This window comes from Mesoplodon densirostris, chromosome 11, assembly GCF_025265405.1.
Source record: "Mesoplodon densirostris isolate mMesDen1 chromosome 11, mMesDen1 primary haplotype, whole genome shotgun sequence".
NCBI lineage: Eukaryota > Metazoa > Chordata > Mammalia > Artiodactyla > Ziphiidae > Mesoplodon > Mesoplodon densirostris.
The window spans coordinates 66,537,134-66,560,597 of record NC_082671.1 but is presented as its reverse complement, the minus strand read 5'-3'; the positions used below and the strand labels follow the sequence as shown (position 1 = coordinate 66,560,597).

Genomic DNA, 23,464 nt, shown 5'->3' with positions numbered 1-23,464 from the left:
CATCCTTGACTTTCTCTTGCCCAAATCCTAGACTGTTGCCCTTGGGTTATATGTACAGTGATTTTTTTTAAAACAGTTGTTCTTGAATCATTTATAAGCATCATGATTCATACAGTTATATTTATCTAACTTTTAAAAGGGTAGTGATTAAACTTGCAACATCCCAAACAGGCCCTGCTGTCCAGCCTCATCAGGCTCTCAGGCAGCCCTTCCCTCAGCTGGGGAACACATCAGAAAACCACCTGATTTCCTGGAATGGTTTAAACTGGTGTTGTGCTGTAGTGGTGAGGAAAAGGGAGGGCCAGGTTCTGATGGGCGGGACCTCGCAGAGAGGAAGAGGGAAAGAGCACAGTACGAGAGAAAGGAAGACAACAAACTACGCATTGCCTCGGTCTAGGCATCGCGGCCTCTGGACAGAGTGGGTCACCATGTGCTAACTGGTGACAACTGACCTGGGGGAAAAAGTACATGAAGAATAAACTTGCCCTGGCAACCAAATGCCTCCACATTTCAAAAAGAGACAAGGTCAGGAGAGTGTATTAAAAATATCCTGGGTCCAGCATCTAAGAAAAAAGAAGACAGGAAACTGATAGATATTCTGGAAGTAGTAAGAACACCCAAGAGAATTCCCTTTTCTAAATCATGACCTTTGGAGTTCTATGGCTATAATATTTAGCCCATTCTGCTTTGATAAATTGATTTCTGAAAAAAAGAACTCAGGAAAGTACATAAAGTTTTTTTCAGTTAATACATTAAAAAGAAAGTTATGGGGACTTCCCTGGTGGCACAGTGGTTAAGAATCTGCCTGCCAATGCAGGGGACAGGGGTTCGAGCCCTGGTCCAGGAAGATTCCACATGCCGCGGAGCAACAAAGCCCGTGCGCCACAACTACTGAGCCTGCGCTCTAGAGCCCGCGAGTCACAACTACTGAAGCCCGCACGCCTAGAGCCCGTGCTCCACAACAAGAGAAGCCACCACAATGAGAAGCCTGCGCACCGCAATGAAGAGGAGCCCCCACTCGCCGCAACTAGAGAAAGCCTGCACGCAGCAACGAAGACCCAACGTAGCCAAAAATAAATAAATAAATGTTTAAAAAAAAAAGAAAGAAAGTTATGTTTTTATTATTACTATATAGTTTTTGCGCCGGATACAAATATCTTGTTATAAATTATCATAGATTTTACCCTACAGGAACAAATGCTCTTTATGGTAATCACACTGCAGAATCAGTATTCCCTAAGTCATAATATAAAATAAAACTGCTTGCCATGATTTCAAACAGCCTGCCTGCCTAGCTGGCTCCTTCCCTGGAAAAAGAACTGGCAGGGAAATAGGTGAACTGACCTGGGGAGGCCAGCCGTACAGAGATCTGAGCCACGACTGCTCAGGGGTGCACCTGAACTTTCAGCCTCCTACTGGACTGTGGGACTGTGTCCAGAGGGGGCATCTTTCTCTGATGGCCACAAAGGCCCCAGAGAGGCTACTACCAAGAGGTCAGAGCAGAGACAGGGACCAGCCAGAGGGGCCCAGGCAGCCCACGTCTTTCACATCGCAAACATTTGAAATTGCCACTAAAATTCATGCAAAAATCATTCCCTCAGGCTCTGCTATAAGTGTCCTTGGAGGCTGAGCTGCCGGATTTTGCTGGGAGCGCAGTCCTGATCTGACGAGGGTCTCCCGCCACCTGCAGTGACTCTCCACCTGGAGGAGCGACAGAGACCCCTTCCCCCAGGAGGCATCAGAGCAAGACTCCTGTGTGCTGCTAATTCTCAGAGACAAGAAAGGAAAAGGAGATGCTGCCTCAAGCCTTCTGTTCTGACTGTGGCTTCAACACCGCTTCCTCTCACACCAAGCTCTACAGCACAGCGACCAAGTAGAAAATAACTCATTTTCCGAGTTTACTCAATTACATAAGATTTAAATCTCCATGACTCATAACCAACCTCTCATTTTACTTGACGTCAAAGCAAACATAAAGGAAAAGGGGAGAGAGACCCACGTAACAAGGTAATCACTCCCACCCCCAGTGAGGAAAGGTCCCCTTACCGAATAAAACTCAGGTGGACACCAAACGACCGGTGTGACCCCGAGCAGTCGATGCACAGGAACACCCCGTAAGTGATGCTGGCCCAGCTGGGATTCTTGGCACCACAGTCAAAACACACCTGAAAGAAAATTTCAAAATTCAGTTATTCATCGATTCTTACTAGCCAAATGAGCCATCCTATAGGACAATACAGGATTTGGCTTGAAAGCTGCTTAATCTTTACAATTTAAACTGATTATTAGAGGGAATTCCCTGGCAGTCCAGTGGTTAGGACTCAGCATTTTCACTGCCAGAGCCCAGGTTCGAGCCCAGGTTCAACCCCTGGTGGGGGAACTAAGATCCCACAAGCTGCACGGTACGGCAAAAAAAAAAAAAAAAAAAAGAAGAAGAATAGATAAACAAACTGGTTATTAGAAAATATCTCACCTAGATTTTTTTTGAAACCTCAAATTTCTATTTCTTTTATTATTATAATAATGTTACTGTATTATATAATTATTTATCAATAGACTATTAATATAATGCATTAATTATGTAAGTTATATATTTTTGCATATCTATTATAATAGTACATAGTATGCGTAGTGAAGAGAACTTAGATGTGTTTATTGTCTCAAATATGACTCACGCATGAAGCGTCAACAGGGTTCCTACCAGTCACATGAATGAACACTAGACAGGGATGTCCCCTGCTGGAAATGCCCAAGGCCTTACTGTTCCCTGGGCAGTGGCTCTCTACCAAATGGCAGGGGGTCACCCAGTGGAGAGAGCCACGTGGAGAGGAACTGAGGCCTTTAGTCCAACAGCCAGTGAGGAGCGGAGGCCAGCTGACCACCACGTGGATGAGCTTGGAGTGGAGGCCCCAGCCTTCGGTGATTGCAGCCTCCTGAGAAGCCCTGAGCCTTCCTTCCGTAGCACTGACTAAAGTCAACATTCTTCACCTGATAACACGAGCACAAACGTACTTTAGAATACACAGTGCTTGTCGTGGAAATGAATACTTATGAGTAATTAGAGCCAGGACAACAGGACAGTTAAAAATTCCACAAATAATAGACTTGTTTTGAATTGTTTTCCAGAAAAAATAAAACTATATTTTAGCTAACTGAGCCACCCCCAGGTTCCTGGCCCTCAGAACCTGTGTGAGACAACTTGTGTTTGTTGTTTTAAGATGCTGAGCTCCGCAATAGATGCTAATAGAGAGAGCTGTTCCTGCGTGAAATGCCGTGTCCTTCATGACCTCTGCCCCCTCCACTCTGTCCAGGTCACTGTTATTACTCAGACACACAGCTCACGTCCAAGGAGTGGGCCCCCTCCTTCACAGCTTGGAGCTCCTGCAGCGTCGGGGGCCCTTCCCTCACCTCGCCTTCCTTCTGCTTCTGCACAGAGCTCGGACGTGGCTAACGCTCAATAAATGTTTTCTGTGTGTTTTTTCATCTCCCACAGAGCCTGAAAAATAGTGATCTACCCATACAAAGCATTCAGGAAATATGTGTTAATCAAATGAACAACTTATAAAACTTATTACCAGCTCAAAAATTAGCACCAGCCCCCTCAACACTGAAGTCAAACGTTCTTCATCTGATAACAGGACACAAAAGTACTTTAAAATACACAGTGCTTGTCATGAAATTAATATTTGTAATTAATTAACATCAGCACAACGGAGTGGTAAAAACTCCACGAATAGGCTTCCCTGGTGGCGCAGCGGTTGAGAGTCCGCCTGCCGATGCAGGGGACGTGGGTTCGTGCCCGGTCCGGGAAGATCCCACATGCCACGGAGCAACTAAGCCCGTGCGCCACAGCTACTGAGCCTGCGCTCTAGAGCCTGCGAGCCACAACTACTGAGCCCATGGGCCTAGAGCCTGTGCTCTGCAACAAGAGAAGCCGCCGCAATGAGAAGCCCGTGTACTGCTCGCCACAACTAGAGAAAGCCTGCACGCAGCAAACGAAGACCCAAGGCAGCCAAAAATAAATAAATAAATAAATCATCCTTCTTTCTCCTGAAAACAAAAAAAAGATGAGGAATTGCAGAATGTAGCTCTGTGAGGGCTGGGGCCTTGTTCACCTGAGCTGAGCGCTGAGCACTGAGCCTGGCACAAAGTAGGCACCAAATGCAAATGCAGGTGGTGGAAGAGCTCACGAGCCGAGACTGGGGCCTGTGGGATCTGAGGTCAGAGGGCAGTTCGAAATCCAAGTCTGGCTCTCTGTTGGAGCAGGGACTCCATTTTGTTTTGATGGGTAATCCTAAACCAAAGTGGAGATATGGTTTTCTAAGCAGAATATCAGTTCTTATGGTGATAAAAAGTAGTTTTGGACGAACAATTTTTTTTGCCACATGGTGAGAATAATTACTATAGAAATCACAGCTAATATTGAGTGTTTGCTCCATGTCAGGCACTGTTGTTGGCCAACGGAATCTTGATAACAACCCTACAAGAAGGTACTGTTCTTATGCCCATCTGGGCCAGCTTCCGGGCCTGTGGGTGATGGACGCAGTCACACAGGCCACTGCACACAGAAGGGCCCATGGGTGGTTAATGCTCTGTTGTCTCATCTTGAAATTCTTAGTACTTTTGAAACAAGGGCCCTGCATGTTCACTTTGCACATTTCAAGTTCCCTGCAGAGTAGATAGCGCCAGTTTTCATCCTCTTAGTTAGAGAAAACTAAGGAAACATGAAGTTAAGTGTCATAGCTAAGATCTGGTATCACAGGCACTGGACCCCAGGCAGTCTGCTCCGGAGCTCACTCATCACCCCTTCACTACACTGCCTCTTACCCCGCCAGGCAGCCCTTTATCTGTCCTCCAGGCACTAGACAGACCATCTGCTTTCTGAAGGCAGGAGCCTGTCTCTTCTTCCATCAGTACATCCTCAGTGCTCTGCAGTGCCCGGCACGCTGCAGGTGCTTAACCGGTATTTGCTGAATGAATATTTGCTGAATAACTCAAACAATCAATATAACACTAAGGGAACAGCAGAGACAAGGGAGGATTTCACAAACTAGAAAACTGACCCTTTGAGTTAAAACCTTTGATCCAGAGTAAAGATTCATCACACATGAGAGGGAGAATTGGACACCACATTCTAAAAGTAAACCGAGGTGTTTTTCTTTAAGTACTTTCTTGTCTTGTGTGTCTTAGGGCTCTTTTTAATCATCTCATTTTAAAAATGCTTATTAACTCTTCCACATCATTAAAACTAAAAGTTTTCATCTTTGCTTAGGTAATGGTTTCTTATTAACAATCAAATAAAAAGTCTTAATCAAGAAATGTAGCACAGGGCTTCCCTGGTGGCGCAGTGGTTGAGAGTCAGCCTGCCGATGCAGGGGACACGGGTTCGTGCCCCAGTCCGGGAAGATCCCACATGCCGCGGAGCGGCTGGGCCCGTGAGCCATGGCCGCTGAGCCTGCGCGTCCGGAGCCTGTGCTCCGCAACGGGAGAGGCCACAACAGTGAGAAGCCCGCGTACTGCAAAAAAAAAAAAAAAAAAAAAAAAAAATGTAGCCCAATACTGTGGAACACTACCAGAAAATATTTTTGTTCAATGCTTTTATGAATCCTACTACAGAATATAAAATTTTCTACAAGTGTGTTGTTCATAATTAAAAAAATAATAACAACAAAAAATTGCTGACATGTATCGAGGGCCAGTATATACAGGTACTGCTCTAAGTGCTTTTCTTGGATTTTCTCATTTAATCCTCACAGTAACTCTCTGAATTAGATCTAGTTCATGCCCCATTTTCAGATGAGGAAAATAAGGCACAAAGTAGTCAAGTAACCTGGCCAAGTTGACAGTTAGGAAGTCCCAGGGTCTGGATAACAATTTACAAGCAAGCCCACACGTGTCCCTCAAAAGTGCTCTTGGTATAAAGACACTGACTTCTTATTTAAAAGGGCATCTTTTGATGAATTCAGTCAAAGAGAACATATGTTGGGTTTCTGAGATAAAGCAGACCAAAAAATGTATAGTTTCCACACTGCTAAATGCAGATCCTAATCTGCTCTAGTTTACATCAACGCCTCTTTATAAACAGATTAACCTAAATTTGAAAATCAAGAAAATAGCAAAGAAATCGGCACTGGAGCATTCCTGGAACCTTTCCCCTCCTGACTTTCCTACGTTCATCAGATATCACCTCCAATAAACTGTTTCCTTGCTCACTTCTCTTAGGCTGTAAAAACATGGGCTCCCCTCCACCTAGACCTAAAACAAAGACATCTAAGTTTTGTAAAACCAGAGTTTTACACAGAGTTACACAGAGTCCACGCTGACACGACGGCCCTTTGCACTGTCCAGGTTCCACTCTGACCTGTGATCCTCAGCGGAGGGTGTCACTTTAGCCCGATGTGTCACCACAACATCTCCAGCCAGTAGCGATAAGTTGTAAGAGTCATGGGTGGGGGGAAGGGACAGTCTCTGGAGATGACAAAAAAAAAAAAAGGAAAACCCCCATCTCCAAAGAGAGAGACAAAAGAGAAGGAAGGGAAAGGGGTCTGTGGTGGGCTTTCTTAGCAAGAGACAAGAGCGCGAAGCCTTTTAGCAGTGATCACTTAGCAGCTTTATCAAACAGGCAAACTGAGGCTGCCACCAGAGGACACAGTTTCCCTGAGGAGCTTCAGAGGTGAGCTCGGAGGCGGGGAGGGGGCGAGCCGAGCTTCCCCGAGCGCCCAGCGCTACCAGCTGGAGTTTCTGGCCCGGCGCATGCTTCCCGGCTGGGTCATAGGTGGCCTGCGGTCTCCGCCCCCAGTCGCAGGAGCCGCGGGTACGCCCCCCAGCGCTCTCTCGGGCCCTCGAGCTCGCACCCAGCTCTCTCAGGAACTCGTGTCCACTCCGCCCCCACCAAAAGCCTCGTCCGCCCCCCGTAAGTTCCCCGGCCCGGTGTTAGGAGCCCACAAGTGTCCGCCCCCGGGACCCCCAGATGCTCTCGCCTCCCGCCCCCAGAACTCCCAGGTGCCCGCCCTGCCTCGGACCCTGGGGTGCGCCCCCTACCCCGCCCCTCCCTTGCTGAAGCTGCGGGGCGGCGCACAGTCCGGACCCAGGCGAGGCCCAGCCGTTGCGGCCGCACAGTGCGACGTGTCACAGGCCGGGCCGGCTCCTCCTCCCGCGGCCGCGGCCGCGGCCGCGGCCACTGGCGCCGCAGGGGCCGCCCGCAGGGGCCGGCAGGGATACCAAGCAAGCCTGAACACGCCCGGCGGCCGTTACCTTGTTGGTGGGCACCGACCGGAGGCGCTTGAAGATGGTCAGGATGTCCTGCTTGCTGGGGTCCCCCATGGTCACCAAAGAAACGAGGCGCAGCTGGCCCCACCAACCGGGAAGGGCAGAGCAAGAGCGGTTGCCGCCTCCGGGAGGTAGACGATGGCCGAAGGGCGGGGCTGCCCGTGACGATCAGACCCGGCCTCTCGATGTCCCCGCCCACTGCCGGAGCGCACGCGCCACTCTGCCCGGTGGCCCTCGCTTAACCGTGCCCCTGGCTCCGCCCACTCAGGCCCCGCCCGGGTTCCTACGCAGGAGGCTCGCGCGCCTCCTCCAGGCCTCCGCGGGGCCTCCACTCCCGGCAGTGCCTGGCGAAGCCCGGCCCGGGCCGGGTTTGTGCCTGCGCGCACGGCCGATCGAGCCACCGCCGCTTCGGCTGACGGACTGCTTCCTCGGCCAAGGTCCTCTCACCTCCTCCCCGTGAGAGCGGCAGATCCTGTCACTGCAAGTGACAAAGGAGGAAACTTACGGGGCAAGGGCCTCCCCGCCGGCTCCCCACACCCGAGGACTCAGTCCAGGCGCCGGATTTTCTCTAGTCGCCTGAGCCCTGGTGGGAAGCGTCCTATGGCGAAAAGGATCAGTTTGGGTTATGTCAGTGAGAGAGTCAGCAGTTCTCCTGAGGCAAAAGGCGCTCAGTCAGATCTGATGAATATAGACAAGAAAAGAAGCTGGCCCTTTCCTACCCTCGGCCGACATTACTAGCTGGAGGGTTTAAACGCTTGGAGAAAGGTGCCTGTTTTGCGTTAGTGGGTGTGGAGCCACTAGGTAAGTGTCATGGGTCAGGAGAAGGATAACAGATTTTGGAGTCAAATGCAAACCTTGGCTCCAAGCTCAGTCCGGCCAGCTCCTTCCCAGCTCTGTGACGTTGGTCAGATCACGTCTCTAAAGCTGGGTTTGCTCCTCTGTACAGTGGGGTGAGAGATGGGGAATCAGTGCTGAGCAGGGCAGGAGAGCAGCTTCCCAGTGAAGCCCTGGCAAAGGCTTTGGCAGTGGTCTTTCAACCTGTCTGGTTAGATGCCCTCAGGGAAGTTGGAAGCTTGCAGGGTTGGAACTATTCCAAGGAAGGGAAATGTATTACCTTCCAGAACAGTAAGTTACTTTTACAGTAAGCTTCAGCTGTGACTGAAAGTTCTGCCTTGTATTGAGTCAAAGTGTATACATACCGGGCTTCCCTGGTGGTGCAGTGCTTGAGAGTCCGCCTGCCGATGCAGGGGACACGGGTTCGTGCCCCGGTCCGGGAAGATCCCACATGCCGCGGAGCAGCTGGGCCCGTGAGCCATGGCCGCTGAGCCTGCGCGTCCGGAGCCTGTGCTCCGCAGCGGGAGAGGCCACAACAGTGAGAGGCCCGCGTACCGCAAAAAAAAAAAAAAAAAAAAAAAAAAAAAAAGTATATACATACCCCTGTACTTTGTGTCCCTAGGTACGGGTTTGACCCTACACAGAATACCTGGCATGTTTATGAGTCCGGTGCTTTCTGATGGGAATGGGAATGATGGTCCCATTTACTATTTGGAGTTGAAATCTTCTTACCAAGTTATATATCAGATTCAGGATATTGTCTACTCCAGTCTCCAGTATAGAGATCCCTGAGAAGAAGAAAAAAAGTGCAATGAAGTGTAGACAGTATCTACACTAGTTGAGGCATAAGGGGACACACACACCCCAAAAAATACCATTTGTACACCCATCTTTCTCTTTTCTATCATCTGCTTAAGCGTTCTTCATAGAACTTATTATCACCTAATGTCATAATGTGTAATACTCCCCTCAACTGAATATACATTTTTTGAGATCAGATGTATTGCATCTACCTCTCTATCCCCAGCACCTAGAACAAAGCCTGGCACATAGTATGCATTCAATAAGGATGCGTGGAATGGACTTAGAATGTAGAAAGCTGCAAAGAACGTCACTCCTAACATAATAATGAGAAAAGGCTGGATAACCTTTAAAATCATAACTTCTCTTGAGCCCATCAGAGAGCTGAGGTTGCAAAGCAACCAAGTAAACTGAATTCCAAAGAGAGCCTAGCCTCTCCAAACACACTTGGAACAAAGAGCTCTTTCACCTTTGGCAAAGCACAGGGGAAAGAGGTGGCTGCCATACAAGTGGGCGAGAGGAAATCAGTTAAAATTTTAATGAATTCTTAGATGCCAAGCATGGGCTAGCATGTCAATTTGGAATAGCTAGGAGCCTCAGAAACAAGAAGAGTTTACATTCATTCACAAGCTCTCTTCCATAAACCTCCATTAGAAATCTTTCTTCATGAGAAAGATGGAGACAGAGATCTCTGACACCAGAGAGAAACCCCTTGGTAGGGCAGGCATCCAACTTTTGGGGGACGGGCACAAAACCCCACCCGCTTCCCTTCTCTTTTAGAAAGCAAAAGCAGCAAATTCACTCTCCCTCAGGCTACAAGCAAAGATCTATTGCTGCCAGGAGTAGAAGCAAAATCTAGTAATACCAAATCCTGAAGAGGGTAGGAAATCCTCTTGCTCTCAAAGGAGGGTAGGCAGAAATTCATTGCTTCAGATCTGAGCATAATAGAACACAGAAGAGCTTCGAAAGAAGGGCCCAGCCAACAGGCAGGCCCACGTTGCCCCCTGGGTACTGTCCTTGCCATCTGTGTCTTATGGGGATATCCTGGTGTGGCTCTGGCCAAGTGAGACAACATTTAGTTTATTTAGTCCATCCAGTCAGACAGGAGCTTGCTGAAAGCCAAGTGCCACTCTAGGAAAAACCAGACATGCTTACATAGTCATATGATGAATCACAAAGTGAGAATAAGCACAGATCTCATCCTTGCCCTGGTGGACTTTAGTTGGTGCTGAAAAGAAAACAAATTGCTGACTTAAAAAAGAAAACAACACGCACACACAATGTAAGAGCTGTGAGCTGAATTTATTCAGTGTCTTCCTGAGGACTCTAACCCAGGAGACAGCCTTTCAGATGGCCTTGATGTACTGTTCCAAAGAGGTGAGGGAGGAGCCAGGATATATATGAATTTGGGGAGGGGGGCTGGAAAAAAAACATGTAATTGAATGTCAAAAGATTACTGGGAATCACAAAAACAGACATCTCAAGTAAATGATTTTAGTGCTTTTCTCTGTATGGGGAGATATAAGAATCTGGGGTTACTGAAATTTTTCCTTAGTTGTGTATCTTAACTATCTCAGGGCCAGTATCCAAAGGACAGAATGATTCCTGTTTTTCACCATCCTGAATTCCCCTCAGGTACACTGTCAGTGGGTGACTGCAGTGGCTATTGGCTTGATCCTTGTAGAACTGGAATGGCAGGCAACTTACAAAGTGAACACTATCTCAGACATGCCATTTCTGTACAGGTCAGATACTTTTGAAAATGAGCTCATGGAATCATGAGCAACCTTATCTGCTTTTTTTTTTTTTTTTTCCTTTTTAATTAATTAATTAATTAATTAATTTAGGCTGTGCCGGGTCTTAGTTGCAGCATGTGGGATCTTTAGTTGCGGCCTGCAGGATCTTTTAGTTGCAGCATGCGGGCTTCTTAGTTGTGGCATACATGAGAGATCTAGTTCCCCGACCAGGGATCTGCATTGGGAGTGTGGAGTCTTACCCACTGGGCCACCAGGGAATTCCCAGTCTTCTCTGATTTCCACTAATCCGTATATGCTCAGGCAGTGCACTTGTTACCAAACTGAACTTGGGTCTGCTTGCCCGCTGCACAACAAAGCCAGTTTACTGACACTGGGTTGTGGTGAAGGAAAGCACAGTGTTTATTGCAGGCACCAAGCAAGGAGAATGGGCAGCTCATGCTCCAAGACCCAAACTCCTCGATGGTTTTCAGGAAATGGGTTTTAAAGGCAACATTGGGGTGAGGGTTTCAGCTCATGGGCTTTCTTCTGATTGGTTGGTGGTGAGTTAACAGGGTGATATTTCAGGAACCTTCTGGTTCCAACCAGTCTGGGGTCAATGTGCTTGGGGTGAGTGTGTAGTCAACAACCTCCACCTGCGTGGGGTCTTAGTTTCTGCAGAACAACTCAAAGATGCATCAGATTGTTATGACAATTGTTATGAGGAGGAACTAGGACTCTGCTCTATTGATGAACTAGTTTCTTGACTGCTTTTCCTTTGTTTCTGCATTTCCTCACTTCCTTGATTAGTAGCTGCTTGAGTCTGGTCTTTGGAACTCAGGGAAGTTCTGGGAGACTAAAGCCGTTTTTCACAAACAAGAGACAGGGGACACAGAGGGGCTTTTGTACCCAGGAGGGCCCTGCGGAGTCCTGCTTGGTTTCACACTTCTGGAATTCACAAATGCCCTCTCCGCCCCCATTTTTTTGGCTGCGCTATGTGGCTTGCAGGATCTTAGTTCCCTGACCAGGGATCAAACCTGTGCCCCCTGCGTGGAAGAGTGGAGTCCTAGCTCCTGGACCTCCAGGGAATTCACCTTGATTGATTTTTTTAAAATTAATTAATTTATTTATTTTTGGCTGGGTTGGGTCTTCATTGCTGCACGCAGGCTTTCTCTAGTTGCGGCAAGTGGGGGCTACTCTTCATTGTGGTGCTCAGGCTTCTCATTGCGGTGGCTTCTCTTGCTGCGGAGCACGGACTTTAGGTGTGTGGGCTTCAGTAGTTGTGGCACATGGGCTCATAGTTGTGGCTCACAGGCTCTAGAGCGTAGGCTCAGTAGTTGTGGCGCATGGGCTTAGTTGCTCCACGGCACGTGGGATCTTCCCGGACCAGGGCTCGAACCCATGTCCCCTGCATTGGCAGGCAGATTCTTAACCACTGCGCCACCAGGGAAGCCCCTTGATTGATTTTTTAAAAATAGAAATTTAGGACTTCCCTGGTGGCACAGTGGCTAAGAATCCGCCTGCCAATGCAGGGGACACGGGTTCGAGCCCTGGTCCGGGAAGATCCCACGTGCCGTGGAGCAACTAAGCCCGTGCGCCACAACTACTGAGCCTGTGCTCTAGAGCCCGCGAGCCACAACTACTGAAGCCCACACGCCTAGAGCCCGTGCTCCAGAACAAGAGAAGCCATCGTGACAAGAAGCCCGTGCACTGCTGCAACGAAGAGTAGCCCCCACTCACCACAACTAGAGAAAGCCTGCGCACAGCAGTGAAGACCCAACTCAGCCAAAAATAAAATAAATAACTTTATTTTTTTTAAAAAAAGGAATTAAAGCTGATGCCATTTCTGCCTTTAATGGGATAAAAGATTTAGAATCCTCATTACTGTGACATTTGCAACATTACAATATTATAAAAAATAATTGTATAGTGAAATGAAAAATTATGTTTACACAAAACCTGTACTTGAATGTTTATAACACATTTATTTGTAATCAAAAACTAGAAACAACCCAAATATCCTTCACTTGGACTAACAAACCATGGTAAATTCATTCAATGTAAACTACCCACAATAAGTAGTAACAAACTGATCCATGAAACCACGTGGATGGATCTCAGATGAATTATGTGAAGTGAAAGATAAGACAAGTACAAAAAGCTACATATTGTATGATTCCATTCATATGACATTCTGGAAAAGGCAAAACTATGGAAACAAGACAGATCAGTGGTTTCCAGGGGCTGGAAATACAAGGAGGGGTTGATTACAGAGGACCAGGCAGAAATCTGGAGAGTGAGGGGACAGCTCTATATCTTGTTTGTGGTGGTGGTTACCTGACGTATGTGCATTCGTCAAATTATACACTAAGCAGGGTGCGTTTTACTATATGTAAATTATACCTTAAAAAAATAAAAAAAGATGGGAAACAAAGACGTGCTCCGCAATATGAGACTTCTAACACATGGAATGTCATGCAGCCATTAAACATTTTTAGTGGAAGCATATTTAGGGACATGAGAAAATGCTCATGATCAAATATTAAGAGAATGAAGCAGGGTACCAAACTACGTTTAGAGTATGATCCCAATTTTGTAAAAAACACACACATTAATGATAAGGACAGTGAAACATGGGCACGTGTGTATGTATAGAAAAAAGACTAGAAAAAATGCACCAGAATGTCAGCAGTATTACCTCTGGATGTTGGGACTTTAATGTTTTTCTGAATACTTTTGCTTAGTTTCCAAGTTTTCATCTGAACCTTTGTTCCTTTTACAACTACAGAGTGGCCATTAACATTGTTATTTGAAAACTATTATAGAGGGGCAGGAGCAGCCTGGCTAATCTTGACCAGGAAGTGGCCAAAGAGCTGTACACAGTTCGCTTGCAGTCAGTTTCACCTTGTTGATCAAATGTCATCCGGCTTGGGGCTGTTTGTTCTCAGACCTCTTGGCCAGGCACTCGGGTTTCTGTGGCCTTCGGTTGCCATGCTGCATGTCAGGGCTTTAGCCCGCTGACGGCCGGTGTTAGTTATCCTTTCCTCAGAGAGTGATGTTATTTATGCAGTTCATTTGTTCATCCGTTCCTTCCTTCCTTCATTTCCTAGCCTTTTCCACAGGATTTGAAGAGGTCTAAAATAGTCCAATCTGACTTTTATTGGGTGGTCCAAAACTGATTTCATTTTTTCTTTTCAATTTCGCTCCAAAGCACTGGGGCTAGAGAGAAGATTAAGGCCCAGTGTCTGCACCAAGGAGCTTGCTGTTTAAGCAAGAAGACGTGCCAGTGATGGCACTGAGGCGCTCCAGAGCACGGAGGAGGGCCTTTCAGGTCCGGTGTCTCTGAAATGGTGTAACTCCCATTCTGGTAGGTATGTTAATGAGCGCCACTGGGGACAGGCACATCCTCGCCCTCTGAGGCAGGCGACCTCGTTGTCCAACAGCACAGCCTAGTGGGCAGGGACTGCACTGCACCACCCACTTCTGAACCTAGCTAGCTTGGCTGTATGGTACCTTGGGCAAGTTACCTAACCTCTCTGTGCCTCAGGTTCCTTACCTATAGAAATAGGAATAATAATATTTACCTAGTTCATAGGGCTGCTTTGTTAAATATTAGTAAATGTTAAAGAGTTGAGAACAGGGTCTGGCACAGAGTGAAATACAAATGTTTACTCTTATTGCCATTTTATAGATGAGCAAACCAAGCCTCGGAGAAATTAAGTATTTTGCTCAAGGTAACATAGCTAAGTAAGGTCCCACAATTGGAGCCAAGTCTGAGTGCAGAGACTATGACCTCACAATCCATGCTCTTAACCACTGGCTTCGTTTTTACACCTTTGTAAGACTCATTAATTTTCAGAGAAGAAAAAAATATTTTGTCAGATTTTGGTGTGGAAAACCCAGACTTCTTCTGTACAGTTTCAGAGATGGATGAATATATGGCTTGGAGGAAGCATTCACGCCCAGCCTCTGGCTGGGGAGGATCCGGAGTCTCCATCTGGGGTTTGCACACTTTGGTTATTATCGGCTTGAGTTAGGATGGTGTTTGGGGATGAGATCACTTTCACAACAAGGTGCCTCATATTTGTGTGTTTTAACAAGCACTTTCACATTCTTGACCCCAAATGATGATGAAAAAGAAAAGATAGGAACCATTTCCCCATTTTCCAGATGAGGAAACTGAGGGTCAGGGACACAAGGTGCCCATCCGACCCTCATGAGGCACCTCTCCCTCTACTACGTGGCTGCCTCCTAACCCTCCCTGCCCCTTGCCAGGGATGGGAGGTCACACTGGCCTGTGTCCCTTGCTCCCTGGGCTCTCTTTGCCCATACTGTGCCCACCTCCTTGGCCCAGACTGTGGTTGATAAGTCTCTGGGTCCCCAGAGCTGGGTTAGGAGCATCTGCTGGTTGTATGAACAAATCAAGGAGGACACGGAATTGCTGGTACTTTGGGCAGCTCTGACTTGCTCAGAGGGTGGTCCTGGGTCAGCGTCAGCTGGGGACTCGTCAGATATGCAAGCCCTGGGCCTCACCCCCAACCTGGTGACTCAGAAACTCTGGAATGTGGCCCAGCAAGCTGGGTTGTAACAAGCCCTCTAGATGTTTGAGAACCAGCAGTTTAGACAACAGCATCTGCTGTTTAGAGTTGGGCAGCGGAGTTCAAACCCCACCTCTACCCTGACTTGCTGTGTGGCCTGATGTAAGTCACTCAAGCTCTCTCGTTTGTTTCCTCATCTATAAAATGGTGCTCATACATCGTGAGATTTCTATGATCCTTTGCAGGGAAATGTGCTCAGCACAGGGCCTGGCATGTAGCTGATACATGTTTAGCCCAAGGCTGGTTGGAAACAGCAGGCTGAGAAGCTGCCTGTCCCCCAAGAGTGCTGGGGTCAGCCTGGCTCCTCTGACCCTGTGCTTGGCAGTGGCCCTGCCTGGTGGGGCATGAGCCTCATACCTCAACCTGGGTCTGTCCTTCCCCGGGCAGCAGAGCTGCTTCTATCCCGGGCGCAGGCCTCTCCACCAGGGGGCCCCAGTTCTGTCCATTGAGGCGCTGTGGCCCGGCCCTTCTACTTGCTCCCTCCAGAGCCCACAGATATCCAGCCCGGAGGTCACTGTGGGCCCGTCTAGGGGAAAACTAAGGCCCGGAAAGGGGCACACACCTCCTGCCGGTGTCTGGGCAGGGGCGCAGAGAGGCGCAGAGAGGGCAGCTGCCACCCTGGAGAGAGCTGGGGCTGTGAGAAGGGGTGGGGGGACGAGAGGTAGTTTCCAGGACACCTTGAGATCAGGGCCCCGACCTGGCAAGTTCTCCCGCTTCTGGACACCCAGCTCAGAGAGGCTCAGGCACCTGCTCGGGCTTCAGGGCCCACAGGGGTGGAGGTCCCCCAGTCTGCCCACAGCCCAGCCTGACCTCCACCCAGGCGGGGACACTTCCCGCTGGAAGTGGGGGAAACAGCTCAAGGACCCCATAGTGCTCCACCCCTTAGGGTCTTGGAGCTGGGTTGGGAGGCCCTGTTTGTCCACATTTCCTGAGACTTGTAGGCTGACCTCCAGAATCCACCATGCACACTCAGGAGACCATCCTGCCCCCTCCTCTCTGGCCACTGTGGCCAGTATCACAGTGACTCCGTCTGTCCCTGATCTCTGGAGTCCCCTGAAGGCAAACGTGGGCCCTTCCTCATGTCTGTCCTGGCACCACCGAGTCTTGCACACAGCAGGTGCTCAAGAAATGCTTGAACGAATGAATGAATACAGCCCAGGAACAGAAAATAGGGAGGGAGGGAGCAAACTGCCTGCCAGGAGGGACTACTCGGGGTCAGACCTGGCTCAGCTCCTCCAGCCACTTGCTCTGTGGCCACAGGCGCGTCACTCCTGACCCTCACTTGGCCTCAGTTGCCCCAGGAACAAGGAAGGGTGCCTCAGCTTCCCACACCCCTATCCCATGGGTGGCAAGCGGCCCCCCAAGCCTGCCCCCTAGGACTTGAGGCATTGGCACAGCCCAGATCCACAGGCCTCCCGGAGAAGGCCAGTCCAGGCAAGGGGACCGGCCTGCCTGTGTTCAGGTGGATAGGGCCCTGCAGGGAAGCCTGGGACACTGAGGCCAGCCCTGTCCTCCATCTGCAGGGACTTCAGAAGACCCAGTGTTTTAGCTCGTACTGTGGCAGCATCAGATCCCTGCCCAGGTCACTAGGCCAGAGGTCACTTGCCCTCTGGGCATTACTGGGGGGCTTAGAGAGGAAATACTCCCCCCCGCCCTGCTGACGGAAGTGGGGTGGGCTGCTGAGGGCCCTGGGGACCCCTGAGGGTGGTGTGAATGCAGCAGTGATCCAGGGGGAGAAGGGGCAGCTTGGCCCAGGCAGTGGCTATGGGGGTGGGGAAGGACAGAAAGGCAAAGAGGGCTCAGTGGCCCAGCACGGAGGGCGTGGGAGGGGCAGCCAAGGATGCCAGAGGGTCCTGACCGGGGACGAGGAGGATGAGGTGTCACGCATTATCATGGCAAAAGTTATCATCTCCTGAGCACCTGTGGCCTTTCCCCACTTTATGCTAACCCCCACCCGGGGAGGCAGGTATCACTCTGGCCTGAGAAGATGAGGCCCAGGAGCGAGTTAAGGTTTCCAGGCTCACCCTGAGGGCCAGGACAGGAGAGGGCAGGTGGGCAGTGTGGGCCTTTCAGGCTTCCTTGCAGGAACTCTTGAGGATACAGGAAGCTGAGAAAAGGGCCTCGCCGAGCAGCGGTTGTTTCGGCCTGACTTTTGAGGGTTCCTCCTGCTCACCCACCTTGTTCTTTATCTGCCAGTGGAGGAAGCGAGGACGGGCTTGCCCTCGAGAATCCTGCAGATGTGGGTTTGAATCACGGTTCTGTCACAGGACCTTGGGCAAGTCACTGGACTTGAGTTTCCAGGCTTCTGTGTCTTCTGCAAAGTGGGGTGACTCCAGCCTCCCCCATGCACTGGCATCACAGTACATGAGCTCACCAAAAGCCCAGGACTGGCTGGCCCAGCAGGCCCAGCTCAGGAGACGGGACTGGGTGCCTGCTCTGACCCCTCCCTTCTGCTCTGGCCCAGCTTGTCTCTCGGAGGAGCCTGGGGCTGGCGAGGCAGAAGCTGGTCACTGCCCTAGGCAGCAGGCAGCTGCGATGGGCTCCAGCTCCTCCTCAGAAGTGGAGAGCAGGGGCCCCATCACCATCAGACCAGGTGGCAGATGACAGATTCATCCTTGCCCCTTAATGAGCTGGCAAAGTTTAACACTGGCGTGGCGGCTACCCCCTCACTCCTGCACCCCAGTGAGGGCCTGGTGCCCAGATGGGGCGCTTCTCTGGCAGCCTGACCGACGTTAGTGAGTCCGGCAGCCCTCACATCTCTCCTTTCCCGCTTTGCCCTGGCCTCCTTTCGACTCAGGTCAACCCCGAGGGTGAGGGTGGAGGGCTCTTCAGGGATTTTACTTGGTGCCACAGACCAGCGGGGACTCCTTGGGTGAGTCTGGCTCTTGGAGCCTCTGCTTCTTTCTCTGTAAAATGGAAACGGGGAGACTCATCTCACTCACAGCGTGTTTGGAGATGGGCATGTTCTTTGCAGATAAGTAGAGAGGGCTCAGTGCACAGCGGGTGCTCAGGAAATACGTTCAAGGAAGCTTGGGTGATGAGTGGTCTCTGGTCTGGTCCTGCTATTTGGGCCTTGGGGAGTGGGTAGGGAGGCGCCAGCCTGCTGCCCACACTGGGGAAGCCTAGGCCACACAGCGGCAGGTTTGGGGGAGAGAAGAACTGCAAGGGGCTCCGGTGCCTCAACTCCCCAACCTCTAGCTTGGCAGGGGCAGTGGGACAGGGACACGGCCCCCTGGGCAGTGGTCTTGTACCTGGGATCTTGCCTGGCTCCAGAGCTGGTGCATAAATGCCAGTGAAGACATGTCCACCAGCTGATGAGAGCGTGAGGCACACACACAGCACAGAGACTGTCATACTCACGAGAGCAACTGTTTATTGATTTTTTTTTCTAAAATACTATGCGTTTAAAGAAACACCTAAACTGAAAAGACGTGACAATTTTTGGTACATCTGTAGCAAAGGAATGAGGATTTCTGCTGGTAAGTGTTCATGACAGACAGACACACATCCATTTTCCAAGCAAGACATCAAGCTCACTGGAAACACTGAATAAAATGCATAGCTTGTGATGGCAGCAGCCATTTCTCCAATGTCTGAGTTACACAAAATAAAGGTTATCCCTCCCTCCCCTGCCCCATGATTACAGTGTAGCTTCCTGCCCCAGCACGCCTGCTCCCTGATGACTAAGGATGCTGAGAAGAGACCCTCCTGCTAGCAGGGTGAGAGCCAGCTTTTGTTTGCTCAGGAGGAATACAGATGACAGTGAAATCTGCAACTGCTGGAAAGACACGGGAGGTTTGTACAGTGTTCTGCTACAGAAAGGACTAAGGCTAGTTAGAAGTTGGACCCACAGCTAGCCAGTGAGGACAGACTTCCCTACAGCAGGCTCCACTTCAGAGAGGCCCAGGGCCCGAGCCCGGAGGGTCTCAGCTGACCAGCCAGGCCTGTGCCCAAATGCCACGGTCTAAAAGCAGTTTACAAATTAAACCCACTGTCAAAAGCTGTTAAATCTCATTAACACAGTAGACGAGCTCTTTAGATTCTCTGAATATCAAATAATATATACAGATATACACCAAGACATGACAGTCTAATATAAAGCATCTTAACTGTAGATGCATTCCCTTGAAAAGTTAGTCTTATTTTTTAACCTTTCAAATCACTGATAAAATTGTTAATTTGCATGAGTGAAGTTTTAAGCACAGAGTGAAAATAGCTTTTAAATATGGTGACTTAGAGGGTACTACATAAGGTTATTTGCGAAACTCACATTTGGATGCCCCAAATGTGGACAGCGTTCACGACAGGAATCCAACCATGTGTTCCCATCTTTCTACTGCAATCTCTTGTCTCAAACATTGTCTGTCCAAATGAGCTACGGGCTCTCGCAGCTTGCCCCAGGCGGTGGCATGGTTGATTAACAGTACGACATGGAAATAGAGATATTTCCTTAAGACTGGTGTACATCCATCTATGCCATAATTTAAGTATAAATGAATGGAAGAACATGTATATAAAAAAGTAACTGTACACAGCCTTTAAATTAAAAACCTCAAAGTCCTCCCTCAGAAAATGGCATGTAAGTTTGTTCATCTAAGTTGCAGGTGATGGGACTCATCAGAGAAAGTAATCAGTGGAACCGGAATCAGTGGAACCCACCATGACCATGGAATTGGAGGAGAGGAGGAAAGACAAGGTCAAGAATATACAGATCCATGATAAGCCAACACACAGCGAGTGGGAGAGCGGGGGCAGGGGAGGGTCCCGGCGATTTCTGTTGTACTGCATCTTCCTGTGCTCAGATCTCTCCATTTGCACTGTGGAAAGGGTGCCGAGTCCCAGGTAAAATGACCAGCTTGTCTGCCTTCAAGAGACACCATGAAGCCAAGAGCAATGGAACCATCATCTTTTGCAGGAAAAGGAGTGGATGCCCACACAGCTGGCTGGAGGCACCAGAGGCCAGGGCCAATGGCTAACAGAGCTCCTGGGACCTCCACCTCCACCCCTCCGCCAGCCAGCCCACCAGCCCATCACTGGATCGCCTCGACGTAATTCGCTGGGTACAGGCCAACCTGTCCGTTGTCCAAGCGTCCCTTGCACCAGCCCTGCTCATCCTCATCCTCTATCTTGGTCAGCTCATCCCCTGCAAGACAAAAAGGAAGCAGTCTTGGTGACCACAGGGTCAGAGAATCACCCTCATGTTTTAGCCCCCACCCTGGGCCCAGAGAGGGTCCCTCACTTGGGTGGGAAGGGCAGGCATTCTCCTGGGGGCAACGTGGCCCGAGAGCCTGGCTCTTTCTCTATCAAGTTGCATCTGAGGTTTCGTGTTTAGCTATGGGGGCCTCTGAGAGATCTAAAGGTCCCGGTCTTTCACACAGTGATCCTAAAGCAAGCCGTTCTCAGTTGCCAGTGGGGCTCCCACAGAGACTGCAGAATTAAATGCCGCAGGACTTCTGCCTCCCTGACTGTCCCAGGCCAGGTCAGAGGAATCCTTTCACAGGGTCCGTGCCACCCCCCTCACAGCCCTGTACCGCCATCCTTCCTTCCCTTGGGCCCTGGCCCGCCTGATCTTCTTGTATCTCCTCCAGCACTTGTTGTCATGGTCTTGGTGCCTTCATTTAATGTGTCTAGACTGCAGGCTGTGGGAGGGCTGGGGACCCATTATTCTATCCCCAGCACCTAGCTCAGAACATTTGTCCTCTGACTTAAGGAAATCAACCCCTCCCCACACTGAGAGTGTTGGCACGGTTCTGGAATCTCCCCATGGCTCTGTGTTAGTGCAGTTTGATTTATCTTTTGTTTGTTCAAGCATGAAGGAACCTCTACATCACACCAAGGCCCTGGGTGGTGAAGGAGATACAGACATGAGAGAGGGATAGATGGAGCCCTGGTCCCTCAAGGAGATAGGCCAAGTGACAAGGACCAAAGGTGTGGTCAGGGCTGAGGTGGAGGGAGGTCCAGGCCTGGCATTTTCCTATTCAGGACAGACAGAGCAGTCCAGACCAGGGGACAGGAAGGAGCTCTGGCTGGTGACCACCCTGCAGAGATGGCTGTGGGAACTGGCAGCAGACAGGCCAGCTGAGGCCTGTCCTTATTGTTCAGTTTGCAGCTTTGTATTTCTTGTTGGCATTTTGGTCCATTTTTCAGGCTCAGTTGCATTTTTTTCCCTCAGGCAATTAAGCCTTGTTTAGCAACATCTCCCTGACTCCTTATTTTGTGTAGCAGCCATACTGATCCAGATGCCTGGGGGTCCAATACCTGGGCTGCTGGGAGACCTGGCCAAGGCCCCGCCCCTGGGGCCTAGTTTCCTCACCTGTGGACCGGGGGAAGGGGTGGGGGGGGCGCTGTGAGGACTAAGCGTTAAAACACAAAAGGGCCCTGGGTCCACGTAGCGAGCACTCGGTAAACGGGGGCTGCCGTTACTCCCATGAGCGATGGTTCTTCTGCCCGCTGTGCACCCGACCTGCTGCTGTCAGCACCCGTGCTCGTGCACGTCTGGCTTGGCAACATCAGGAGCGAATGCAGGGGGCCAAGGTGTAGCGTGCTGAGCGGTAAACCTCATCTTCGCCCACCCCCAGGTGCCCCCGTGGGCCCCTGGCAGGGCCGACACTGACGACTGGTGTTTCTCCCATCAGGCCCTGATGAGCGAGGCTGCCCGGAGCCAACGGGGCACCAGCTCTATGATGCTGTCACGTGGTGAAAAGTGCCCCAAGTGAAGACTCCACAGGCTCCCAAGGCCCAGGGAAGTGGAGAGCGGCCAGAGCGTGCTGAAGACAGAGGAGGCAGTATGGGCCGGGAACTAATGTCATGTCGGGGAAAAGAAAAATAACACAGAAAACAGACGAAACTAATAGGAACCTTCCAAGTTGTGAAAATGTAAACCGGTGACTAGAAACATTCATTTCAGTTTGCTTTTGGTAATTCACTGGGAACAGAAGGAAACATTTTAAATCTATAAAACTGCTGACTAATCCAATAGGTAAAATTTAGAGGGAATTCCCTGGCAGTCCAGTGGTTAGGATTTGGTGCTTTCACTGCCGGGGATCAGGTTCAATCCCTGGTCAGGGAACTAAGATCCCACAAGCTGTACAGCGGGGCCAAACGAGAAAAAAAAAGATTTAGAAAGAATGAGAAATGAAAAATCCATCAATCAACAAACAAAGCAGGGGGGAAACAACCCCAACCAAAGATGTCAGAAAACTCGACGTAATTCCCTGGCAGTCAAGGGGTTGGGACTCTACCCTTCCACTACAGGGGGTGCCGGTTCGATCCCTGATCAGGGAACTAAGATCCCGCAAGCTTCAAGGCACGCCCCAACGCCGCCACCAAAAAAAAAAGAAAAGAAAACTCAACAAAGGTGTTTAAAGACACGTAAGAGGGGCTTCCCTGGTGGCGCCGTGGTTGAGAGTCTGCCTGCTGATGCAGGGGACACAGGTTCGTGCCCCGGTCTGGGAAGATCCCACATGCTGCGGAGCGGCTAGGCCCGTGAGCCATGGCCGCTGAGCCTGTGCGCCCAGAGCCTGTGCTCTGCAACGGGAGAGGCCACAACAGTGAGAGGCCCGCGTACCGGAAAAAAAAAAAAAAGACACGTAAGAACTTTCTACATCCAGGGCTTCCCTGGTGGTGCAGTGGTTAAGAATCCGCCTGCCAATGCAGGGGACATGGATTCGAGCCCTGGTCTGGGAAGATCCCACATGCCGTGGAGCAACTAAGCCCGCAAGCCACAACTACTGAGCCCACGTGCCACAACTACTGAAGCCCACGCGCCTAGAACCCGTGCTCCACAACAAGAGAAGCCACCGCAATGAGAAACCTGTGCACCACAATGAAGAGTAGCCCCCGCTCGCCAAAACTAGAGAAAGCCTGTGCACAGCAATGAAGACCCAGCGCAGCCAAAAATAAATTAATTAAATAAATAAATTTTTTAAAAAAGAAAAGAACTTTCTACAACCAGCCAGAGGCACCCAATGACCAACCCTGGGGTTGAGTGTCTGGGGAGAGCTGGCTGGCCTGCTGAGTGCGGAGAGGAGGGCTTCCGGACACAGCCCCAGCTGGGGTGGGGTGGGGTCAGAAGTGAGGGTCTGTCCCAGAGATGGAGCATGGAGGGCACACTTCAGCCTGTGATGGTTGAGTCAGGGCCCAGCACAGCCCCTGCCCTGGAGGGATGGATGCTGAATCTGGGCTGGCTCTGAGGAGGGGCAAGGCAGAAGGAAGGAACTTGGCTCCCTT

General features: G+C 50.1%; 2 protein-coding genes across 5 annotated transcripts in view; both read right to left on the bottom strand.

The window, feature by feature from the left end:
* Nucleotides 1-7,426, bottom strand: part of ARFGAP3 (ADP ribosylation factor GTPase activating protein 3) — a 50,829-nt gene extending 43,403 nt beyond the window's left edge. For both annotated transcript variants that reach the window (XM_060112261.1, XM_060112260.1), the window contains exons 1-2: nucleotides 7,255-7,426; nucleotides 2,047-2,165 (exon numbers count right to left, since the gene is read on the bottom strand). In XM_060112261.1, coding sequence (XP_059968244.1) covers nucleotides 2,047-2,165; nucleotides 7,255-7,323 — 188 coding nt within the window. In that variant the 5' untranslated portion in view covers nucleotides 7,324-7,426. The remainder of the gene's footprint in view (nucleotides 1-2,046; nucleotides 2,166-7,254) is intronic.
* An 11,162-nt stretch (nucleotides 7,427-18,588) lies between these two features.
* The window catches only part of PACSIN2 (protein kinase C and casein kinase substrate in neurons 2), a 139,283-nt gene continuing 134,407 nt past the window's right edge, over nucleotides 18,589-23,464 (bottom strand). For all 3 annotated transcript variants that reach the window (XM_060111973.1, XM_060111971.1, XM_060111972.1), the window contains one exon: nucleotides 18,589-20,378. In XM_060111973.1, the coding sequence (XP_059967956.1) occupies nucleotides 20,266-20,378 (113 nt within the window). In that variant the 3' untranslated portion in view covers nucleotides 18,589-20,265. The remainder of the gene's footprint in view (nucleotides 20,379-23,464) is intronic.